The sequence below is a fragment of the Akebia trifoliata genome, chromosome 4 (assembly GCF_017979445.1).
Source record: "Akebia trifoliata isolate Shusen 1 chromosome 4, ASM1797944v1, whole genome shotgun sequence".
NCBI classification, from domain to species: Eukaryota; Viridiplantae; Streptophyta; class Magnoliopsida; order Ranunculales; family Lardizabalaceae; genus Akebia; species Akebia trifoliata.
Window position 1 is genome coordinate 13,803,710 of NC_141378.1, and position 26,316 is coordinate 13,830,025.

Below are 26,316 nucleotides of genomic sequence, written 5' to 3' on the forward strand. Positions count from 1 at the left end.
TTTATTTATGAAGCATTTTAGTGGCACCCACCATTTTGTCCTAGGACACCAATTTACTATGTACACTATCCCAAAATCTATAATTTTCTTCGCATCAACTTGTCATTTGAGTTACTTTGGACACCCACTTGTTAATTTTCATCAAGGTAACCAAGCCTTATTCGATTTTCTTCTTCTTCAACTCTCATTCCTCTTTTCTATATATAAAAATTGAATTGTAGATCGCTCTTCACACCTTCTTCTTCTTCTTCTTCTTCTAAAATTACCTTTCTCTTTTTCTTCCTTGCATCGAAAATTTCAATAAGGATTTCGTATGAGACTTTTACTAGATTTTGAAAGTAAATTCATTTTCTTCCAAGTATTGATTGGTCCGGTTGCTAGGAAATCCCAATAATCAAGATAAAAATAAATAAATAAATAAAAAATCAAGGGAAACCTTCATTTGAGTAGGTTAACGATAAAATTTTCAATAGAGATTCAGTAGGTTTCTATCAAATCAATTCAAGCAGATTCAATAGGATCCTACTGAGTCACATTAAAATGTTTCAGTAGCTATCGAACATAAAGTTTAAAAATAGGTGGGTGTGGAAAGTTATTTGTTAAGGTCAATTTAGTTATTTGGCCACCTTTTTATTTGGTTCTTTAAGATGGTGCAATGAGACAAAAACTAAGGGTGCCATGAGAACCATGGTTCAAGAACGAGTGAGAAATTCAATGTGAATTGAATCAAAACACATCTCGAGGTCAAGTGATTTGGGCAACTTTTTTAAAATCTTGAGGTCAAGTGGGTCTTTGAAGAACTTTAAATGATTGGTTTTGAGAAGAAAAATCCTAAAATTGAAGTTTTTTAGTTACAAGGTCAAACTTTGAAGACGATGGCATTCATGTCATTTTTCTGTAGCCTATAACAAAGACCGAAGTCAAGGTGAGTTTTAAACTCTCTTTTTATAGGAGAGCTGCTATTGGCACCCTCACCTTTACTTACCACATCCTCTCACTCCAATTAAAGATTAAAACAAACTCTTCTAAACGAATTTGTTTTTGCTCACAGATATACGGGATACACCAATCACATGGATCTGCGTGCCTTGGATGGCATCCCAAATTTACAAAACTACCCTTATATCCTTGAAGTGGCATGATGTGAAGAGTATGTGAGCACCATGAGAAAAAATTTTGTGACAAAAAATCACTCCTTTAAAACAATACAAACATTTGGCTCAAATTATAATGTCAACATTACAAAAATTATGACACTCATTCATTCAAACAATTTCAGTAATCTTTGTATAAAATTCTAAACCTGAAATTTTGAAATCTAACAAACAATCAAACCAAAAAAAAAAAAAAAAAAAACCAAAACAAAACAGAGCTACTTCTATTGGCAACCCAACTTTTATTTAATTTCAACCATTCCATTTCTTTTTTGTTTGATCTTATTTCCCTACCTTTAAGACTAACCCACTATAATTAGAATATAATTATTCTATTATAAATTAGAAATTTAGAAGTTCATCTCTAATATTAATAAACTATAATATAATTAAGTGCTATACCTAATAACTAATCTTTATAATAAATTATATTATTATTATTAATTTTTTATAATGGGGGGTATTCGGACTTATGTCCAACTAGGGGGGATTGGATGAGTCAGGACTAGAGCCAAGGCATATGGGTCCCAATCCCAAGTAGGTGCAACGCTATCGCATCTCACCCACTAGGTAAGTGAGGGAGTGTTCTCGCTTATACTGGGTATTGAACACACAACCTACAGACTCTCACCACGTATTGGATCCAAAATTGCGATTAAGCCACCCCCTCGGGGTCAATTATATTATTATTATTATATATAATAATATTGTATTGCATAATATATTAACTATTTAGAATTATATAAAGTAAAAATAAATGTTCAATATAGAAATAGAAATTCGTATGCTCAATATGACGAAATTTTGAGTATGGTACACTCTTCATTGTAATTCCCAAAATACATTTTTCCAGTGAATCCGTCACTTTTATAATTAATAGATTCTTTGATAAAATACCAACGATTTTTTCATATCAATCATCTTGTTGATAATTTATTAGCGAATTCGTTGATTATAAAAATTAGTGAAAAACCATATTTTGATAATTAAAATGAAAAATGTACTGGAACAAGAATTTTGTCATAAGTTGCTTTAGTTTTGGGAAATATCTCTTATTTTTAATTGGGTTGTAATAAGTAAAAGTTGGGGTATCAATAACAACTCTCCATATTTTGAGATCTACTATTGGCACACAAACTTTTACTAATAACACCCAAGAAAGAAAAAGGGTAAGAAACAAGTATTTTTTATTCGTTGAAACATCAAAAACCCCACGAAGTCGACCATTGAAGAGCTCTGTAGGAGTGGTGTCTCCTCTGTTGTTTTTAGGTATTTTCTCTCTCTCTCTCTCTCTCTCTCTCTTTCTCTCTCTCTCTCTCTCTTTCCGTTGTGAAGATCGTGAGAGGTCGTTGTGGGTGTGTGTGAAGGGGTATTCAAACCTTAGATGGAAATTAAAAAAATTATACAAATTTTCATAAGACTTGAGTTTTGGGATGGGTGAAGATTGATGGAACCTCATCATTATAAGATTTAAGTATCAATTTTTAGAGATTGATTTGATTTTCCACTTAAGGTTTGATTTTGAATAAGTACATTTGTAGAGGATTTTTTTACTAGAATTTTTGAAATCAAATTAACATGTCTGAATGAAATATAGTAATCCTTTTCATTTTATTTTGTTATTTAATTTTTTGAAAAATCTAAAATGTTTGGATGATTTAGAATCGATTTTTTCTGATCTTAGCAGGTCTATCTTTCTCATTCAAAGATGTAAGGCTAATGAGTTAACAAGTGCAATAATTAATTGTATTAAAGCTTGATTATTGTGTTGTATCAAATATATTTGATGAATTGTGTAGGAGAATAATGGATGCAAGAAATCTCTATTTATTTCATTAGATCTAAAAACATTTTGATTTTTTATTTTTAAACGATGATCACCTTCAAAGATGACCGAAGACTTGTTGATGATAGATATTTGCAAGGAATCATTGATACTTTTCATTTGTATGTATCTCGAGAAAAAACATCTAGGGTTCTTTGCCTACGTTAGTCAGTTTAGCATTTTCTATATATTATTAAATTATCAATGAAATTCTCTCCAAATTTGATGTGTTCGGTGTTCCCCCTACTTTCATCATCGCAGAAGCATGGGGTGTAATAAAGGAACTGGTGGTGTGGTAGTATTAGTCTTTTCAATAGATGGTGTGCACATTTCAATAGTGGTGTGGAATAGATAATTCAATTAATTTGTGTGCTACTAGTAAAAGGTGGCATGCCAATAGCAACTCTCTTTATTTTTTAGTTTTTATCGATTTAATCCGACGTTCGATTTCTCCTCTCTTCTCTGCAGAACAATGGAAGAAGATCTCTCAAACCCTCAACAAATCTCAGACAAAACCCTAGATTCGATCGCACAGAAGAAGAACAAGCACGAAACAATGCTTGAACGCCTCTCAAATCTTCACGAATCTCGTCTCCAACAGCAAGTCACCTCACGTAAGTCCGATTCCAACTCTTCACCCTCTTTTGAATCAACAAAATCCTTCCTTGATCGATTTTCTGAAACTAAGAGATCCATAGAAAACGAACTCGATCGATGTCGCCAAGTCTCAGATCCAAAATTGAAAATTCATTTAAAATCTGACCTTGAAAAAGTGTCCATCGTCATCTCTGAACTTGAGAAACTCGTAGCTGAGAATTCCTACTTTTTGCCCTCTTATGAAGTTCGATCGTCTCTGAAAACTATCTCTGATTTGAAAGAAACCCTAGAAAATGTGAATTCTGAGTTGTTACCGAAGAAGAAATTTGCATTTAAGAACAAATCCATAAAGAAAGATGAGAGAAATGTCGTTAATGAACCTGAGATTAAGCCTTGTGATGAAATCTTAGCTGAAAAATCTAGTTTTCAGGTAAGGGATTCTCCCGGGTTTAGGAACAAGGAGGGAGTTGTTTTGTTTAAGCATTTTAACGATTCAAAAGAGGGAGATTTCACCCTTTCAGATCTCGATTCTTGCGAAGTCCGTCTAATGGGTAGCTCAAGGGCGATTTTTATCTATCGGTTGAGGAATTGTCGAGTTTTTGTGGGACCTGTTTTGGGTTCGATTCTAATCGAAGAAGTTGAGGGTTGTACGTTTATGTTGGCGTCTCATCAGATCAGAATCCACCATGCTAAGAACACAAGTTTCTATCTTCGGGTTCGGAGTAGACCAATAATCGAGGATTGTCATGGTGTGAGATTTGCACCATACCTATTGTTTTACCAAGGGATTGAGAAAGACCTTAGAGATGCAAATCTTGACGAAGAGACTGGAAATTGGGCAAATGTGGATGATTTTCGATGGTTGCGCGCGGTGCAGTCCCCAAATTGGTCCATTTTGCCGGAGGAAGAACGTCTTATTACGGTAAGTATTTCAAATTTGGAGGCACCAAGTGATGAATGTTAGGAGGTTTTATATCTAAATTTTATTGGGAACCTATCAAATTGTATACTGTAACTGTGCTAATTATCTTGGAAAAAAAAATAAAAAAATTCGATAAGATAGTGTCTGATTCGGAACGGGAATACAAATTCTTGGGATCTGGGATTTAGGAGGAATTTCAATGATTGGGAATTGATGGAGGTCTCTTCTTTCATTAATCTCCTTAACTCGATCAAAATCAGAGAGAACGAGCAGGACATAAGGGAATGGATCAAGGCTAAGGATAAGAAGTTCTCTGTCATGTCTTTCTATTATTGCCTGCTTCCTTTGTATGAGGTTTCTTTCTCTCCTTCTATCATTTGGTCCGCTTTGGTTCCTTCTAAGGTGTATTTTTTTGTTTGGCTTGCCGCTTTGGGTAGAATCCTTACCTTAGATAATTTGATTTGTCGGGGGTGGATTACCCTAAATTTTTGCTATCTTTGTTCGAGGGACGGGGAATCTGTCAATCATATTTTTATTCATTGTTCTTTCTCCCGTGTTATTTGGATGTTTTTCTTGTCTCGCTTTCAGGTGGATTGGGTTCTTCCCTTATCTTTTTTTGCGCTTTTAGAGGGTTGGAGTTTCAATATCTTCTCTTTGAGAAAGAGGCATCTCTGGGCTATCCTTCCTTCAGCCATTGCTTGGGGTCTTTGGAGAGAGCGCAACAACAAGGTATTCCATAGCAAGGAGAATTCGACTTACACAGTGATTTTAGATATTATGGGGTTTCTTTTTCTTTGGTCAAAGTTGAGTAGAGATTTTGAGGGAGTGTGCTTCCAAGATTTTGTTTTTAATTGGGAAGTTATTTGTGTTTAGTTCCATCCCTCAGTGAGCGGATTTTCCTTTCTTTGTTTTTCTCCTTGTCATTTTTGTTTTTTGTCTTGTATTTGGGGGCTATCTCAGCCTCCTCTTCTCGCTTTTTTCATTAATATAATTTATTTTTATAAAAAAAAAAAAAAAAAAAAAAAACTGTACTAATTATCAAATTGTATAAACCCTTCATTGTTTTGTGTTCAAGCTTCAATGAACCAAATTGGTTGCACCATGCAAGATCTCTTTTGGTATATATTTGGTACAATGGTTATTAGATATGATTGCTTAGGCCGTGACTGCCCATGTGTGCCTTCCAGCCAAGATTGCTACAACTTTAGAATTTGAGGCAACTCTTGCAAGAACCCTAGATTATAGTGTCTCGAGGACTATTTTCCCTTAAATGATTATGCTAATTTTTTCCCCAATAAAAGGCCACTGGTTCATTATGTTAGTATTGACAGCACATTGATTTTTTATAAGAAAATGATTGAAGTAATCCTTATATCAATGTTTTCTCATGCTTTGCCCATTGTTCTCTATATAAGATTTGCTTGATTCTACATAAACTATTTCTCTTAAGTATTGTTCATGCAAACTATTTTTTTGGGAAAGTAATTGGGGGTGCTGACCCCTAGCCTACTAATAAGTTAAAAAAAAAGAAAGGGGAAACCATTACATTCTTACATATGCCCTTCCATTGGCATCCTCCCTATACAAGCTAGTTCACGTGGGAAGTCATGAGGCAGGAGCTCTACATGCATATCATTAGATGCAAAGGAGGCCAACAAATATGCTGTTCTATTGGTTTTCCTCTACACAAAGCCAAAGGAGACAGAAGAACACATTTATGAGAGTCTAGCAATGTCCCTCACCACCTTTCTAGCTTGCCAAGAGGGTGGGAATCGTACCATTGAAATGCTATTCAAGTGTAACCTCTAATATTCTACAATAATCTTTATTGCTAACTCCAGTCCATCTCTGCATAAAATATTTGTCAACGGGTCATTCCTTTCCTGCTCTTATGGCCCTCTCGAAGTATACTGTGGCATTAGACGGGGCAGAAACCACTGGATTGCTTCAGTCCCCACAAGGCTTCAGGCATTTCGGAAGAACCAAGAGGTGAACCCATATGGGCCAAGGACCTTGTCCCCATTGATGGAGAACATATCCTCTTTCACCTCCTCCTCATTCACATCTATACTCAGAACCCCTTGACATTGGAATCCCTCCACTTTCTCCTGTTCCACTACTGCTCTGGTTCCTGGGATGCCTTCATAGTAATTTGCTATTGCTTGAAATCTCCCCATTAGGATGAAATGGCTCCTGATGTACTTAGCTTGGTTAACTGTAGCTTCCCATAGCAATCTTCTCTGTTCACATTGGGGTAGTTAGAAACATAAACAACAGTAACACAAAATGGTTGTCCCCTCAGAGGCTCCACCAAAAGAGCCATGTACTGCTCAGCAAGACGCAAAAGTTGCATGCTGATCCTACCATTGCAGCAACATAACTATTTTCTAAAACAAATGCTAGTGATTAAGCTCACTGCATACAAGATCCCATCTGAACGTAAAATCCTCAAAAACACAACCATCTAAACTCTCTAAAACACCAAAAAGAAACAACAATCCAAAAATGCTAGTGATTAAGTCCTGAGGAGAAGGTTCCTTTCCTTCCAAACCCCAACAAATGGTAAAAGGAATGATATTACACAGAATCTTTACTCTACCAGTAAAGGTTGATGACTTCCAACAATGCAAAAGTGAGAGAACTGAACAGGGTTGCCACCAAACAACACAATAATAGAAAATGAGACCATACAACATATTTTCCTCGACAGTGGATGAGGAGGTCATCCACTGATTTCCCACTTACCTCACTCATACAACAATAATCGACAAGAATCATACCCCTTGCCTTTAGCTGATAAGCTGTAGGAGATTATTCAAAGCTGCCACCCACATAAAGAAAGAAATTTTAGTGGAGACCTTTTAGGACCACCATATAACAGAGGCTGGAAAAGATGACTCCAGACTCTCAACAAGAACGGAATAAAACACCCTTAATGGAAAAAAAAACGCCATCCTAGATCCTACTGTCTTCCATATTACTGCCTGGAACATAGGGGGGTAGAAGATGAATGAGAGAGGTTGCATAATTTATCTTCCAGTTACAACCATGTTCATTTTCTTAGTTTTTTTAAAATATGATCACGAGAACGACACACGTATGTTAAGTAGTCCAAATCTAGGACATAGATCATTGGTGGGGACATTTCTCATTGCACTGTTTTGATTTGTAACAGGCGTATTCATTATAGGTAGAGGTATGCATCCTCAGTTATTGGAGATCAAGTACATGATTAGCTCTTAATCTAATGAACCTCACCTCAAGTTATGCCTCACATGCCATTAAAACCATTGCTCTGAAGTTCGATGAAGGACACATCAGTTGAATTGTCCATGCTTGCTACACATTCTCATTCAACAGCTACTAAAATGCTATTTCAAATGTTATGAATCATGGCTCAAATCAAAAGGAAACAGCTCAACACATGACCTAGAATCACAATAGTAACTTAATAATAGAATAGCAACAATGGGGGCTATCTCAGCGTCCCTATCTTCTTTTAATTAATACAAGTTATATTTATCAAAAAAAATAAAATAATAGAATAGCAACAAACAGGAAATGTAACCACCATGGCATATTTCAATGCTTAAGAGGAGTCAATAGTTTTTATCTTTCTCTTTCTGTTGCGTGTTCTTTTATGGACCATTAATCAATGGAATGAGATGCAAACATGGATAGTCTGACATGGAAGCATAGCATGAGATTCAGGAAAAAAAAAAAATAGTTCCTTATTTTCCTTATCATCACAATCCTGTAATTCGCAATTGTATTGTACCACATTTCCACTAGGGGTGCAAGTTAATTTGGTTCAAACCAAGAACCGAACCAATCTGTGAATTTTGGATTGGGTTGGTTCGATTTTAATTAAGTACGGTTCGGTTTCAGGTTAAAGAAAATAAAAACCAATAGGTTCGGTTTTATTTTCGGTTCAGGATTTATAAATAATCGAACCAAATCGAAAACAGAATCAAAATCCTATTTAAAAATATAATGTAATTTTTTTTTTCTCTAAAACTAACCCTCTTCTACTCTCTCTCTCTCATATCTACGGCTGCGACCTGCAACCACCGATTGTCATGATGTCACCGATTGCCACAGGTTTATCTCTCTTTGTCTCTCAGCGTGAGGCTGTAGACGTGCGATTGCGGGCGTGCTCTCAACTCCGATGGCCGGCGGGTCTTCCTTCTCTCTCTCTTGGCGTGCGGTTGCAGGTGTGTGGCTGTAGGTATCTCTCATGGAAAGTTGGAAACTCATTTTGTTTTGGGAAGGGTTGGGTTTTGTAGTTTTGGTCATTTTGGAGAAAAATTAATTTTTTCGATAATTTTTAGAAATCCAATCGTTTTTGTTGTTGAAATTAATCTAATTTTTTATGTGATCTCATAATTGTTTTTGGGTTTTTAATTTTTCATAATCCATTTATTTACATAATTTTATCGATAAATTTGTGTAAATTTTTTTTTTTTACAACCCATGGAACCGAACCGAATTAAGGTCAGTTTGGGTTCGTTCGGTTCTAGACTAAATTGGTTCGGTTCTGGTTCCCATATAATGAACCGACCTTGGTTGGTTCGGTTCTGATTTTGCTCTAAACCGAATCAACCCGAACCAAGTTGCACCCTTAATTTCCAACCCTCAAACAATTAAATCTAACTTTTCAATCTCAATGTAATACATATACGGTAATATTACGTAAGGCGCAAAACATACAGGATCATCAGTTTGGGCAGTCTCAATCAGTGATCCACAACGTGGACGTTAAAACAGAATTACAAAAAAAAAAAACTCTGCATAGAAAAGTTCAGGCCAAAATCAAGAACTTGTTAGGCCCAATTGGACCATACAACCAGGCTCAACAAGCCATTTTTTGGTCCGCTTGGCACACAAATTGTCATTAGGTTCACAATCCATAGGCAACCTGGGTTTTTGCCCATTTACAGCAATCCCAAGTAATAATTCCTTGTATGAATCGTTCGCATTTCATTCGTTGATGTAGTTATATTGTCAACGATGTAAAACGTAGCGTGTTTTGTTCTTCATCATCATCATCTTCAAAGTCTTATCCTAAGGAGTAATTTGGGGTCAGCTAAATGAATCCTATTTCTCCATTCTAATCTGTCTAGAATTATGTCTTCTGTTATTGAAAATTTGTTCGTATTTGATTTTCCCGACGATGTTGGAAATACAATTCCCCTCTCTACTAGATGTTCACTCTCATTAGGGAACCTAAAAAGAATGGACTTCATTATTTCAGTCAGGGTTTTGTTCCATCATAATGAAATGGAACTATTACTTTCTTAACCATTTCCTTGTTTTAAATATTGCAATGTAACTTACCTCAAAATCTTCTATCAAATTTCAACTCTGCTTTTGGTCTACTCTCTCTATTTCTCATGCACATTCCTGAGTTGGTACTCAATACTACATAGAAATAATATATACCTACCAACTTCTAAAAATATAAATTAACATGACTTTTTAACTTCTACTGTTTAGAAATCACGTTATCTTTTTAGTGAAATCGCTATCTACCCAAATATCAGATTAAGAAAATGTAACAAGTTGATAGTCAAATAAATTTGACAAACTCTATTATTGATGAATCAAAGCTGAAATAGTCCAAAGGCCATTAATTCTTGATTTGGAATTGTAAAAAGTCAAAAATTGGAATCCTATCATGAACAACTTCAATTATTTATACTTGAAATCTAGGTACATAGGTTGGTTAAGAGATAAATAAGTAGGTCAGTTATTAAATAATAATTCGTGGTAATAGTTTTGACCCTAGTTGTATAAGGATGGATAGTAGAGGTATTAATAAAATTATAGCTTTAATTCCTATGTTAGGTTTATAGAACTCTTAATCGTTTGATTACATTCAATAAACCTTGATATAATAAAGCTTTAAATGAAATCAATAAATTGCATATCTGATGGTCAAACCCAAACCATCCAATCAAATCTTGATCAACTCTTTTGCAGAGGAATCTCAATGGCTCCAAGATTTCAAAGCTTCATGGAGTTGAAGACCATGAGAGCTACACCATTGATTAGACCAACCTTCAATACATGCCATTGGATCGTTTTGGATCCTTAGCCCTTCATCACTCCTCTAATAGATTGAGATTTTATTTCTAATTCTTTTACAATTCTATTGCAACTACCTAATCTAAAATTTAATCAAATTATATTGTGCAGGACCTACACCTGAAGGGGTTGGCCTAGTGGCAAGCTGAGCCTTGATAAGCTCCTCAGGAAGAGTAGGTCAAGTGTTTGAAACCCCACAAAGCAATGAATTCCTTGAGGCCACCCTCTAGGTCCGTTTGACCATCGACTCAACCAGTTGCATGTCGGACTTTTCCGATGGGGTGGGGTGGACCGTGGGATTAGTCTCACCAAAGGGTGGGGATACCCACCACGATAAGCACAAAAAAAAAAAAAAAGAAATTTTTTTTTTTGCACGACCTAGAGAAATTAATTTATGAACTTACATATTTTTCTTTTTCAGATAGGTAAACATGAGTGGGTATTACTTAGACTTTACCAACTCACTGAGGTGATACCTTAAAAAATATTTTCTTACATTAGCCACCTTCTTAAACTTAAAGCTTTGATTTCATTTTAATGCATATGTGATATGTCTTAGTTTGTCGTATATTTTTTAATATGTATGTGTATTAGAATGTTATGTTTTGTTGTATAATATCTAACTATTCATAGTATATGACATATTCTACAAATAAAAAAATCAAATCTTTTAGTAATCAGTTATCTTTGTACCAAAGCATTTCACAATCAACCTCAATAATGGCCATTATTAAAAGTTGGCCATTGACAAAGTGCATAGACTTTTATCTCGACGATTTCATCATGTAAGAAAATCTGAATAGTGGGGAATTCTTCTCTACTATGCCAGTGCAGCATATGTGGATTCAATAAAAATGGCAATGTCAATCAATAAAAATAGTGAATAAAGCAGATTTTCAGATTAGGTTTCATGGTTTTAAAACCTTGTTTTAGGAGGGGTTGGTTCTGAACCATTATTTAACTAGGCCAAACCCAATGTCAAACTTTTGCAAATCGATTTAAGTCAATTTTGTTATTTAACAGTTGCAGACTAATCAACAAAATTTTATAAGACGATAGAAAGACTGAATATGTCGTACAGAGTTGAATTTTGGGCAGTCAAGCACTATAGTATCAATAGATTGAGTATAATAGAAATAGACGTTGAAAAAGACTAGAAAAGACGATAAAATGAGAAGTAAAAAATTTCATTTGAAAAAAAAAATGTTTGAATAGTTCCAGTAAATGATAAATTAAGAGAAAGTCAATTGAGATGATTTGGGAATGATTAATGATTAAGGAAGTCAATTGAATTCAATAGACTTAACTGAGATATAATGGACTGGAGGATCAATATTTGTTTAGCTCACCCCAAATCTTTGGATTAAAAACATAAATTTTTGATTTTATATTAATCCCATTTATATTCAAAATCTTAAAACTCCTTCAAATACTTTAATGGTCCGCCCAAATCTAATTGTACAACCCATTACACCTATTAATGGGCCAAAGTGAGATCTAATGTTCTTATTTGTTTCGGTCCATTACGTGACAGGTTAGGGTTGGGCTTTAACTCCTTTGCAAAAGGGGCCCGAATCAAACTCCAACCAAATCTGAGAGAGGTTGTAGGCCCATTTCTATCTAAAAATAATGGTAATTTAGGATTAATGGTCTATATGAATAAGGTTGTATGTGTATGATTAAGTGTTTTCATGGGAAAATCATTCCCAGAAGAATATGATTTTTTCGTCTTAGACAGAAAAATATTCTACAACTTTACAACGTATGAAATTGATTCTTTGAAGGGTGGGAAAATCCTAATGTTATTGTCAAGATTACCATCCACCAACCATTCAAATATAAAACTGATTCTCTTTTTTTGACTTTTGTCTTAGATGTGCAAAAAAAATCTATTTTTTAGGACCATTTTCCGTAAAAAATTATTTTCCAAAGAAGCTTTTTTACTCTACAACCATACATATACCCTAAAGTTCTTTGTTTTCCTTCCCAAAAGACATGTTGATGGTGACCTGTAAGGAAGTCTAGACTCTATAACCCTCTTGCTTTCTTTTGTAGTAAGTGACATAATGTTGAATTTGATTGGTAATTAAACAAAGACCAACGTGACTCATATTATATATTTCATCTGGATTGTTCTATATGTTTGTTTAAATTAGTGATCATTAAACTATCATTCTCATTATCTCTCACTATCCTGAGTTGTATCCTTGATGTCATTGCCAATGAGAGTTGAGCCAACAACTAAGAGTAGTAGTTGATGGACTAAAACAATGATTTATTTATTGTACAAATGTTCGCTACAGACTTAACTATGCTTAAACATATGTATATATTAAACAATTATTGGATTTTAATATTCACCATTGTTAATAAACAGAATTATAATTAATCTCATTAGCAATCCCATAATGTTGGACATAACGGTTGAGAAAAACTTACACTAGAGTAAGTCATTAATTCAAAAATAAAAATAAAAATCTAGAGAAGATTTGAAATGTTATTTGTCTTCCTCAATGCTTGTTTGATACGTTTATTGGTATAGATTCATCCTAAGCCTTCTATTATAAGCTTCCAAAGTGGGCCATTTTGGTTAGTCGAACTGATAATGTAGGATTAATCAGGAAGCCAAATTACGGTGCCTAACAGCGTGCCAGCTTAGAAACCATCGATTAAGATAGGATGTTAGTCATGAAAATCCAAATCTAATGAAGACCATATAACAAGTCCCCTGGCGAATAAACTAAACTATTGTAAGAAGGCAGAGAAATTCATACTTGAAAAAAAAAAATCCTTCTATGGTTGTGTATGGAAAATCAGTGAGAAAAGGGTTTTTTTTCCCTGAGCTAGAAAATACGATTTGTAGATGTTAGATTGCATATTTTGGCAGAAAAATCATTTTCTACAAAAAATGATTTTCTCATCTTCAAATGTTACAATCTCGCTATTACCCGCTCCCCTAAAACTAAAAATCAAATCCCTTTTCGATGATTTTCTATGATCCAATCAAACATCGGAATTCATTTTTGTCTTGAAAACATTTTCTACAAACTGTTGTTTCGTCTTCCTCAATGGATGTTGATAGATTTAATCATTGTAGATTCATTCTAAGTCTTCTGTCATAAGCCTCAACGACTTGCGAGTCGGAAAATTAAAATTCTACTATAAAGATCTTTGTGTCATTTTTAGAAGAAATCTAAATCTTCTTTAGTTTTAATTAGAAATTAAACACAACTAGGTATCTCTCCATGAATCAACCATGTAAGCACTTGAGTCAGCAAATATTTCACCAATGGAATGCAAGGTTGCAACCCCAAAAAAGAAAGTGCAGCTTTCAAAACATAATCATCGTTGAAACGGTAAAGATACGATGAACTTAGCAGAGATTTCTTGACCCTACATTACAAAGTTTAATACTGGTTTTGGGGTTGTTGGGTGCCTAGTAGATGAAACTGGATGTTGAGTTTTAATATTTAAATGTATACATCCTCACATATACGATTCACGTGTAGTAGACTTAATAGGAAGTATTTGATTTTTTAACTCTCTTTGCTTGGAGTCATTATAGAGGTTTGTGTTTGTTTAATATTTCTACTTAACGATCATAAGAGTGACTGTCTTCCTCATGTGATGGAAAGAGATCAACAAAGAAAGAAATCTCAATCAAAGCTAACTTATACTTAGTTTATTTTAAGATTAATACACAAGAGGAAGAAGAACAACAAACAACATATATATTTCTTTCCATCAGCATCTTATTTGCTTAAACTTAAGGGTCTTAGTCAAGAAAATGGTTTGGGCCCACTTAGTTCTATCTATCACCCTCTAAGAAAAACAAAAGGCTTGATTGAAGATGGTGGATCCCATATGGTCCTCTGTTTTTTTGTATCAAGTTAGTGGAAGCACTAGTCTTATTTGTCTTTTTAGAACACCAAGCAAAATATCATATTTGTAGGTCGTTGGAGGATTCCTTTCAAGATATTATCCTTGATATCACTATCATATCCTTATCTCGAGATGCATAAAATAAGATGATAAACAATTTGATTGATGAAGATGATAGTGTTACATATGTCAATTATATAAATTGTTAAGTAGAGCGTTCACCTGAAGGTGCCAACTTTGCCAAGTTGGTGAAGGCATGTGGAGCTTCTTGGTTCAAGGGGTATAAGGAGATGTAGATGCACGAAATGGCTCTACACTTTCCTTCTCTTTCAGCTCGGGAGGACCTGCAAATCAGTCCACTCCGACGATCAAGTTAGAAAAATTGATCAGTATAATTTAAGTAACTTTTTTAGAGAAGAAGAGATTGAACCCCCCCTTTTTTACCCATAGCCTTCTTCCTTATATAGTCCTTTTTCTAGTTTGGTTCCTGTACCAATCTTTGAGGTGACCTAGGGCAGTTAGCTCACTCCCTGACATGTCAGCTGCAGCAGTTGTTGCAACTGCCCTGTCACCTCTGGGGTGACGTGAGTTGTTGATGCTGTCAATCAACTGTAGTATGTGTCAGATCCGTACATCCGACCTAATCTGTAATTTCCCGTGCTATCTGACATCCCGGTGCCTTGGGTCCGAGCTCAATCATCCATTGCACCCGAGGATTTCATCTACCGGGCTTACCTATCGCTAAACCCCGAGCTCTGAAGGTACTTCCGTGCTTAGGGAACATGCCACGTGTCCTTATCATAGAATTTCCCCCACAATACCCCCTCTCGAGGATTCGGGCAGATTGCCCGGGTGCTCGAGAAAAATAATGACTCAGTGAGTTGACACGTGGCAACCTCCCATTGGATCTTAGCTAGGATCAATGGTATCTTTATGGCGAACCGCTACTTAGCCTTTTCGTCTTTCGAGGATGGCAGTCGGTTGGCTTGTTATCGTAGCACGCGTCCTGTTTGTTGGTTTAAACGGCGCAATTATTGCATAGAGTACACGTGGCGTTCTGTAGAAGGCTTGATTCATGCACGAATTTCGAACGGTCATATCGAATCGTCCAGCAATTAATGCCTCATCATTATGGGCTTAAGAGGCCCCAGCCGTTGATTTCAGTCGCGCATCTCGAGGCTCCTCAGGCCTATAAATGCCCCATCCATTTCTCATTTTCATTTTCACTTTCATTTGCCTTGCTGTTACCCTGCCCTCCTGCCTTCTCGTGCCTTCCTTGCTTTTCTCAGCGCCTCCGTTCGTGCTCCTGCTGCGTCCTCCCAGCTCCTTCGCGCCACCAGCCGTTCGATTACCAAAGGCCTCTGGGTCTTTAGGAGGAGAGAAAAAGGTAACCAAAATAAGGTCTCCCTCTCTCCTCTGCCTCTGCCCTCTTCCTTCTCACTCTATTCATGGCCAGGGGGAAATCTTATTCCCCCGCCTGCCCTCCCCTTGAGCTAGTTAGGGACACATTTGGTGTCCCTGACAGCGTGGGCATGTCCTATGTGGATGATGCCACGCTGCTCAGGGGTAGTGCCCCCGGTACCACAGTGGTGCATTGGGGGCAACTAAAAGCGGGCCTCAGAGTCCCTCTAAGTAGGTTGACTCGGGAGGTCCTAAATTTTTATAGGAGGGCCCCTGGCCAAATGAGCGGAAATTTCTTCCGACTCATCAGTGCCTTCGAGCACATGAACAGTGGTTTGGAGGAGGGCCTCCAACTCGGGCTCTGGGACATCAGGGCCCAGTTTGCTTTAAAGAAGTGCCCGAACAGGCCGGGCTTCTTTTATCTGTCGAAGAGGAGAGGGAAGCCGTCCTTGGTCGAGCTGCCGGACTCGGACAAGGAGTGGTTCTTGTTCCCGATCCAGATGGCCGGGCAATGGGAAAACGCCCCAGGGGACGAGCTTCCCCCTCTCGCCTTCTCATCCTTCAACCCTCAAGGTGAGCTTTACTGATTGTCCCCGTCTTGATTCCTGTCATGCATCATTTTCCTTTTTTTTTTGGTGACTTCCTGAACAGTTTGTCGAACGATATTGCAGGTCTGAGCAAAGATAAGTTCCCGGGGGAGTTGGTGGTGATCGCTCACCTTCTTGCAAACCCCGAACTCTACGACCAAGTGACAGCTCTTCTCCCCCCCTCTATCCGATATGGCGCTCCAATCCAAGCGCCCCCCACCCGTCCTCGGCTCAGATTCCGAGGAGGAAATAAACGAGGTTCCCCCAACCAGGCCTTCTGGAGCTGCTGAGGTGGGGCGCGCCCCTCTGAAAGAAGAAGAAGAGGAAGATCATCAGCCTCTCCTCAAGAGGTTAAGGAGGGGGCCTCGCTCTCCGGCCCCCATTCTCCAGCTGCCACCACCTCCCGCACCTGAGGAATCTAACCATCCAGCCGAGCCATCACAGGCATCTTCGGCTGGATCGGCACAAAGGGGGAATATGCCCCCTCCCTCTCCATGGGTGGTACAACCCATGATCCGGGGGAGGCCGGTGTCTGATAAGGACTCGGCCTTATCTGACCCGGCAGTAGCCCGGGCAATCTTCGATGCGTCCGCGCTCCCGCGTGACATTGAGAAGGTTCGTCGAAGTTTTGTTGCTGATTCGGCGAAATTCTCACGCGACGCGTTCCGGGCCTTGGCCGTGGTAGGTTTCTTGCTCTTTTCTTTTAATTTGCTATATCTTTTTCGTTCTTCCATCCTGCTAACGCCATTTCTTCCTTCCTGACCAGGCTCAACACGCTGTGGCCAAGCTCGTTGAATCACGCGACGCTTCCGTGGATAACCTTCGGGCCGCGGAAGGTCGTGTTCTCCAGCTTCAGGTTGAAAGGGATGCGGCTGCGGCCAATTCCCAAAAGCTCCAATCAAGCTTGGATAGCGCATTATCCGAGCTGGAGCAGAATAAAGATAAGCTAGCTCTGGCGGAGGGGAAGGTCTCTTCCCTGGAAGAGCTGGTGAAAGCGAAGGAGGTAGAGCAGGAGAGAGCACTTCAAGATCAGCTCAACTCCCTCCAGGCCCAGCTGGACTCTTTAGAGGAAGCCTGGGAGGCAGCTTATAATAAGCTAAATGCGAAGCTAAGGAAAGCCGAGGCCGCTGCAAAGAGGCCGGAGGTGATCCCAGAAGCTACACCATCCGGTGCTCCCGAGCCGAGTCCCGAAGCCCCAGTTGCACCAGTTGACATCCAAGCCCCCGAAGATGCCGTGGTAGCGATTGAAGCAGACGAATAGTTTTCCTTTTTCCGTCTTTGTAGCATAATTTTGTAACTCCATATGTAATCCTAATGGAAGTATATAAATATATATATTTTTTGTGCCACCTCTTGTGCCTTCCATTTTATTTTGTTTTCTCTTTTTTGCTTTTTAAATTAAGGCATATTGCTTTAAAAAACAAAGCCTAAATAACTAACTATACCTAACACCTTAGGCTCATCGTTTATTCAAGACAGAGATCTTGTCTTGATTTTAGTATTTTAGCATGGGCTTGATGCCAGCGAAGAACCGGGATTCTAATTTTGAATCGGACTCCTTAGTATGGACTAGGCGTTTAGTTTCAAACAAAGTCCTCAGCTCGGCTATTATTGAGGAATCGAGGCTTCGTCCTTAGACCAACTCCTCAGTTGGACTTGGCTCCTATGGAGGTTTCCCTTAGTCCAATTCCTCAGTCGGGCTTGGTCCCTATGGTGGGGCCAATGCTTTTCCCTTCCGACCAACTCCTCAGTTGGGTTCGGTCCCCGTGGTGGGACCAAGGCTTTTCTCTTCCGACCAACTACTCAGTTGGACTCGGTCCCCGTGGTGGGACCAAGGCTTTTCCCTTCCGACCAACTCCTCAGTTGGGCTCGGTCTCCGTGGTGGGACCAAGGCTTTTCCTTTCCGACCAACTCCTCAGTTGGGCTCGGTCCCCGTGGTAGGACCAAGGTTTTTCCCTTCTGACCAACTCCTCAGTTGGACTTGGTCCCCGTGGTGGGACCAAGGCTTTTTCCTTCCGACCAACTCCTCAGTTGGGCTTGGTCCCCGTGGTGGGACCAAGGCTTTTTCTTTCCGACCAACTCCTCAGTTGGGCTTGGTCCCCGTGGTAGGACCAAGGCTTCCCCTTCCGACCAACTCCTCAGTTGGGCTTGGTCCCCGTGATAGGACCAAGGCTTTTCCCTTCTGACCAACTCCTCAGTCGATCAAATGTTTGTTTGAGGTCTACTAGATGGTCCCCTGCTCGCTTGCTTTTTGCCAGTAAATCGTCGATATATACCTCCACGATCTTCCCGATCAATCTTTCGAACATTTTCGTCACGAGTCTCTGGTAAGTTGCCCCGGTATTTCTCAAGCCGAACGGCATAACCTTAAAACAAAACAATCCTTGCTCGGTGATGAATGATGTTCGTTCCTGGTCCTCCACTGCTAGGGGGATCTGGTTATACCCCGAGTATCCGTCCATAAAGGACATTCTCTCATGACCAGCAGTGGCATCGACCAACCTGTCGATCCTTGACAGCGGAAAACTGTCCTTTGGACACGCCTTATTCAGGTTCGTGAAGTCAATGCACACTCTCACCCTCCCATCCTTCTTCGGTACTGCCACTATGTTCGCTATCCATTCTGGGTATTCTACTTCCCTGATAAACCCGGCCTTTAAGAGTTTCTCGATTTCCTCATTTACCCCCTGCCTAAGGCGCGGAGACAGCCTCCTCGGCTTCTGTCTAACAGGTCGGAAGCTTTCATTGACATTTAATCTATGACACGCCACCGATGGGTCTATCCCGGGCATGTCCTCCAATGACCATGTGAATACGTCTTTGTTTGCCCTCAGAAGTTGGAGTAGTGCTGTCTTCTCCTCCTGCAACATTGTGGTACCGATACTAACTAGCTGTCCTCCATTATCGCCGAGGTCCACAACTTCGACTTCTTCAACTGTTACCCGCTGCTCTCGCTGCGGCTGCTTCTATAATTGTTACGAAGCTTCACCAACAGTTGGAGGTACATTTCTCTTCTTCAGGGGGACGGCCTCGGGCCCTCGGTCTTGCTTCAAAGCCAGGTGAAAACACCTCTGCGCCATCTCCTGGTCACCCCTAATTTCCATTATTCCTTCCTTTCCCGGGAAACGAATGACTTGATGATAGGTCGACGGGACCGCTCTCATCTCGTGTATCCACCTTCGCCCCAGGATCGCGTTTTAGGCCGAATCCGCATCTATTACCACGAATCTTGTCATCACCACTTTTGACCCTACGGTGATCGGGAGCGTGATTTCTCCTACCGGGCTGCTCGAAACACCATTGAACCCATAGACAAGGGTCGGTGTGGGTTCCAGACTCTCTGAAACCCCCATCCTCTTTGCCGCGCTCAGGAAGATAATGTCCACCGCGCTTCCTGGGTCCACCAGTATTCTTCGGAGCTCGACGTTTCCCACTGGGAGTGCGATGACTAGTGCGTCCTGATGGGGCCTTGCCGTTCCCTTCAGGTCGTCCTCCGTGAACACAATTGCCTGGGAATCAGTTCCGTGGTTCGTCGTTCCTGCCATCCGTACTCCTGATGCCACACTGTTGACCCCGACCATATGTCGGATCTTTTTTACTTTTTCCCGAATCTCCCGTCTAGACGGTACTTCGGCCCCTAAAAATCCTGTGATAGTATGAACTATCCTGCGCTCTTCCGTCTCTCGTCGCCCTCCTTTAGTTGGCTTTACTCGCTCGGGCTTTCGTTCGGATCTCTCGGTAGTCTCCCCTCTTCTTCTTCCCGTGGAGACATAACCTTTGAGCTTCCCGGCTTCGATCATATCCTGGATGATGTGGCGCAGCCTGTAACAATCTTCAGTAGGGTGATCCTCAGCCTCATGGTACTCGCAGTACGGTTTTCCGGGTTTCCCCTTATACCCCCGTGGTGGCTGGACGAAGTCGGGTTCCCCCCTTATGTGCCTCAGTATCACGGATAGTTTTTCATTGAGCGGGGTATACACCCGGCCTCTCTTCCACCACGACTGCTCGTTCGAATCTCTCCGCCTTTTCTTGCTTCCTTCCCCTCCGAGGTGTGCCGGCAACTTTGCAGCGTCCATTCCCCCTTCACTGTTGGCCACTGTTTGAGCGCTTCGTCTCTTGCCCTTTACCGATTCTTCCACCAGGATGTACTTTTCCACCTTCGCATACAGATCTTCCAAACGAGTCGGGTCAGACTTGATCAAGGACTCATGCAACCGTGTCCCAGGGATGACCGCAGCGATATACGCCGCGCAGGCAGTTGCCTCGTCCATGCCTTCTACATCCAGGGCTTTTGTTCGAAAACGAGTTACGAACGATCTAATACTCTCCCCGGACTCTTGTCGAAGATTAAATAGAGTGTTAACTCCGACCTTCTTCCTTCGCAGATGAACAAACTGCCCAACAAACGTTTCCTCTAGCTCGGAAAAATTTGTTATTGTTCCAGCTGGTAAGGCCTGGAACCACATCATGGCTCCGAACCTCAAGGTTGACGGAAATAGCTTGCAGAGCAATGGATCGTCGTTCTGGTACAACACCATCTGACTTCTGTACTGCAGTATATGATCCATAGGATCTCGTGTTCCGTCATAAGTTTCAAACTTTGGCATGTGGAACGACCTAGGTGGTTCTGACTTCATTATCGCCGACGAGAATGGTGTCCCTTTGAGTTCCCGAATCGCGTTCCTTACCTTTTGTGCGGGGTCCTTTCCTCGGGCGAATTCCTCATCCCTTCTTCTGAGCATTTCCTCCACTTCCCTCCTCGTCATCGTTTCTTTAACTTCGGAGCTTCCTTGCTGCGTTTTTACTGCTGCTGAATCTTCGGTCCAGTCTACCTCCGTTCTTGCTGCTCGAACAGGATGATCGCTACTCCGCTCTGCCCCTGGGCCTTCTTCGGTCTCCGCACGCTCACCTAGCCTTTGCCTGAGCTCCTCATTTTCCCTTCTTATTTCCACTATCTCATCATTTTGTTTCTCCAACCCCCTGCGCATTTCCTCTCTCATCTCCGTGAGTAAATTATACATTGCAAGCATTGGGTCTGGCGCGTTTGGGAACGAGTCTGCTGGTAGTGGGTTTGATGGTTCTCCACGATTTTCGCCTCTAGCTCTTCCCATCTTGGTCGTTTTTCTCCTTATAAGATTTCCATGGACGGCGCCAAATTGTAGATGCACGAAATGGCTCTACACTTTCCTTCTCTTTCAGCTCGGGAGGACCTGCAAATCAGCCCACTCCGACGATCAAGTTAGAAAAATTGATCAGTATAATTTAAGTAACTTTTTTAGAGAAGAAGAGATTGAACCCCCCCTTTTTTACCCATAGCCTTCTTCCTTATATAGTCCTTTTGGTTCCTGTACCAATCTTTGAGGTGACCTAGGGCAGTTAGGTCACTCCCTGACATATCAGCTGCAGCAGTTGTTGCAACTGCCCTGTCACCTCTGGGGTGACGTGAGTTGTTGATGCTGTCAATCAACTGTAGTATGTGTCAGATCCGTACATCCGACCTAATCTGTAATTTCCCGTGCTATCTGACATCCTGGTGCCTTGGGTCCGAGTTCAATCATCCATTGCACCCGAGGATTTCATCTACCGGGCTTACCTATCGCTAAACCCCGAGCTCTGAAGGTACTTCCGTGCTTAGGGAACATGCCACGTGTCCTTATCATAGAATTTCCCCCACAGGAGATATGTTGGGCAATAGTACCATTCTCAGAGTTAGTTAATCATTTTAATTTATCTCATCTATGGAAGTAGGCACCCAGCTGAATCACATAAATCTTGGTGTTCTTTTATTTTCACAATAATTTTATTTAGGATTTTCGTGTTCATCACAAAGACATTAAAGGGAAATACAGATTCCCTAGGGATTAGTATTGATTTTTCTTGGGAATCCCTAGGAAATATCTCTACATCTCATCTGTTGGACACCAGAATTTTCAAATCAAGTACTCTGCAACAACAACAACAAAATCATTAGATTTACTGCTAGACAACATCACATGCACAGATGTGTTTTATGTTCCCTCCCTCACTTATATGTAGAAATATAGTATCTAAGTACTATCTATCTATTTTATTAATGAATGACGTATTCGTATCCATGTAGTAGAGTTTGCATGGAAAGAGAGTGACATCTATATATACGTGCCAAATGAAACCTTCGAAGAAGGTTTATAAAGTCCTCAGTTTAGATGTAATGGGTGGAAACTGGAAACCCAACACAGCAAGAAACTCAGTTTGTTTAGCTGACGATGTTATAAGAAAATTATAATGTTTTTCGTGACATAAGAGGCCTTTAAGTAAAATAAAATTCCTATGCTATGGGGAAGATGGTCCACCCGACAAGAAAGCTTTGTTGAAGAAGCAACCTCTCTCTCTCTCTCTCTCTTTCTTGCTTGAAAAAAATATTACCTTTCGTGAAGAAGAAGGTGAACTCAAGTTATATTTCTATAACAATGTTTTTAAGAAAAAACAGGAAAAAACTTGTGCCGACAACAAATGATGTAAGAGAGCAAGAAAATAAGTGAAGAGCATAGAAACAAGGGGAAGAAATTGTTTCTCATTTCTCCTTACTTGTTACTTTGACTCTGTACATGGCAACTTGTGTGTTACTTTTAAGGTTGGATCATGTACTTCAGGGATTAGATAGCTTCCGTACTCCAGACAGCTTGGTGGCCCCACAAAACCATGAGTATATATGGCCCACTATTTGAGGAAGGAAAAATGTTAAAGAGGCTTCCCACGACACTGCATTCCACACTGAGCTGACTTGGAGGTGTAAACTACTTAGGTGATTTTCCTTGAGATACAAGTGAAAAGCAGTATGTTGGAGTGCACATTCTCACGTCAGCCAAGTCAGCTGAGTGTTGAATGTAGTGTCCTAGGAAGTCACTCCAGCATTACTCTTCGTGGAATCAACACTCAAATATCATATTGATTGGTGATTCCTATTCGATAAAATCTGAAAATAGATTGTTAGGTCCATTAAAAGAAAAGTAAAATGGTTTATCATATTTGGAGGTATCTCCACCTTTTGACAATTAAGCATTTCTAAGAGATGAAAGTTTAGACTACCATGGAAATGGAGAAATGATGACATTGATTCTGGACAAATACATGTACACATCATGAATTATGGAATATTAGAGATGTAAAGGTAATTAGATGTTATGGTTACACCATGTCATGATTCATTTTCATCATCATTAAAGTCTTAACCCTAAAAATTTGGGATTGGCTCAAAGAATCTTTCTTCATAATCATTCTTAATTTTGTTTTGGTAATTTATTTTTATTAATCATGTCTTTATACAAGTGTCGATACTAAAGTTACACGGTATATTTTCTAGCATGATAATATTCATTCTCAAGCTCTTAAAACTCCAAACCAAGTGTCCTAATAATTTTGCTTTGTCTCATCAATTGATAATTTATCATTAACAAATAGGGATATTTAAGAAAAAGTGATCAACTTTTGACAAATTTACGATTCCATCTTATTGTTCATTTTAACTATCAAAACGTGAATAATAGCGAATTTGGAGGTTTTTAAAGTGATTATATCGCATGTTTAAAGTGACTAATTGGAAATAGTCACTTTAAACTTGTGAAATAATCATACGTTAAAACTGTCGAATTCATTATTGTTCTAAATTTTGTTTAATGAAAACATGATCATTCACGTTCTGATAATTAAAATGAACAGTTAGTCCAAATCCTAAATAAGTCATTTTCAACTTACAAATAACATACTCTAATGAGCCTACTCTTGAGTATGAGTAACTTTTGTTTTTAGGTTTGAATATAAGTAATTTTGACTTTATTTCTCGTGATCTACCAAATCATCTTTCTTCCTGTAATAATAAGTCCTATTTAAGTATAATTGAGCATTAGAAAACATAATCAACAATAACTTAAAAATATGCACAAAAGAGGGCAATATACTATTAATAATATTTAACAAACTTCTTACTTTTGTTAAGAAACAAAGGAAAATGTATTAAATGGACAAAGAGAAAGAAGCCAAGCCTCCAACGAATGCCATTGACGTATTCCCCCCCATTAAAGAAGAATGTCTTTGGGGTTTCAAAGGTGGTGGAGTGATAGAGTATTGGCTGCACCAACTTCCTTCTAACCAGCCCCAATGGTCAAAGGTCACATCCCTTCATGTCTTTATCTAACTCTGGTCTTTGCCTACAAATATTTCTTTTCTGCTCAGTCGCATTTTGTTTAACTAATTTCGATTATTTGTCGATGACTTCTCGATTTGGGTTGGCATATGTGGCACGATCTCAGTGAAGTGTTTTGAGATTAACTTAAAGACTTTGACTGCAATGCAACTGTTTAAGGAAAATGCTGAAATGACACAAAGGATTTACTGCGATTCTCACAAGTCTGACGTGGGATGTGCATATAACCATAGATGTGTTTCCTCGCGATATGATTAAAAACCATCTACGGCTATGTAAGCATGTCGCCACATCAGAATTGTGAGAATCACAGTAAATGCTTTTTCTCACCCAAGCACGACTCACTGTTTAATCCCATGTTTTAAAACTATGGAACAATTGAATATTGAATTGACTCGGTATTTAAACACATGTGAACCAAGTCAACTCGGAAACTTGTCTGACTCGAGTTAGAAACTTGAACGAGTTATTTGTTATATTTAATTGGGTGGTTTTTTTTTGATATACCACAGACCTTACCTTGTCATCGTCTTAATTTATTGTCAAACTTCCTACCAAAATTTTGTGATCGATTTAATGAATCTTGTTCCTTCATTTAATTTTATATAATTTATATACAGTATCACGAGATAAACTAAAGTAATTAATCCAGAATTCAAGAAGACCTCTGACAAAAATTTCTCATTCGTTGAACCATGGAAAAACCTTAAATAACATCTGTAGTAACTTTTTTTTTTTTTCAACTTTGGCAAATGGTCACAAATTATGGTTGAATCAATTGATGGTGTCTCACTGATGCATAGGTAAGGGAACACCTCAATGTTCCAAAAAATTCACATTTTCTTGAATTTGAAATTGATAGTCCGATTCATCCCAATACCCTTTATTGAAACAAGTTGTATGATGATTAACGATATTGGGAAAAGAAATGTAAAAAAAAAAAACCTAAAGAATAAATGAAAAAAAAAAAATTGAACTATCATCAAGATTGTCTTTACAATTTTGAAGCAAAGTGCCCTTGAAACTAATTAAAGAAGAGTGCTGGCACTCCAACTTTTACTTATTACACATCAATTAAAAATAAAATAAAATAAGTCTACGACTGAGAAATCGTAAAAGTTGGAGTGCCAATTTCTACTTTCTCTCTCTTTTAGATCTCTATTTGTTAGGTTTAGGATTTTAAATAAGCTCCTAATTATAAACAACTATTGACGTTATTTGAATATTCTTTGTAATGTTGAGGTAATAACTTGAAAGAAACTTTTGTAATTTTTGAGTGGTGTGTTTTATTCTTTAATTAGAGTGTAAGAAATAATTTAAGAAATTGGAGTGAAATAAGTAAAAGTTGGGGTGTCAATAAAAGCTCTTTTAAAGAAATAATTTTTTTTATTGAATCGTGATAATCTGACTATCCACGTGACACGCTCAATCGACTCTCTTGGCGTGACAAGTTCGGGAGCCGTAGATCTGTACAAGTCGGAATACATAACTGCACTTCCCCATAAAAATGTGTATCCTGAGGGAATTGTGTACCTTGAGGCTTATAGATCTGTGACTCTCGAACTTGTCATGTCAGGAGAGTCGATTGAGTGTGCCATGTGGGATAGTCTAAGTATCATGACTCACTTTTATTTTAGAAACAAGTGATCGAGTCTTGTGACTTGTCAAGTTAAAATACC

General features: G+C 38.9%; 1 protein-coding gene across 5 annotated transcripts; it reads left to right on the plus strand.

The window, feature by feature from the left end:
- Positions 1–3,408: 3,408 nt before the first annotated feature.
- POR (C-CAP/cofactor C-like domain-containing protein) lies at positions 3,409–9,085 on the plus strand. Of its 5 annotated transcripts, none has more exons than XM_086439763.1 (2): positions 3,409–4,498; positions 5,087–5,507. In XM_086439763.1, exons 1-2 carry the CDS (start codon positions 3,452–3,454, stop codon positions 5,369–5,371), a joined length of 1,332 nt encoding a protein of 443 aa, XP_086295889.1. In that variant the 5' UTR covers positions 3,409–3,451; the 3' UTR covers positions 5,372–5,507. The 5 variants fall into 5 exon arrangements, 4 of the variants coding, with proteins under 4 accessions (XP_086295889.1, XP_086295890.1, XP_086295891.1 ...); XM_086439764.1 differs by lacking the exon at positions 5,087–5,507 and adding an exon at positions 8,623–9,085 and having other exon boundaries at positions 3,410–4,498; XM_086439765.1 differs by lacking the exon at positions 5,087–5,507 and adding an exon at positions 8,600–8,650 and having other exon boundaries at positions 3,411–4,498.
- Positions 9,086–26,316: the final 17,231 nt, after the last annotated feature.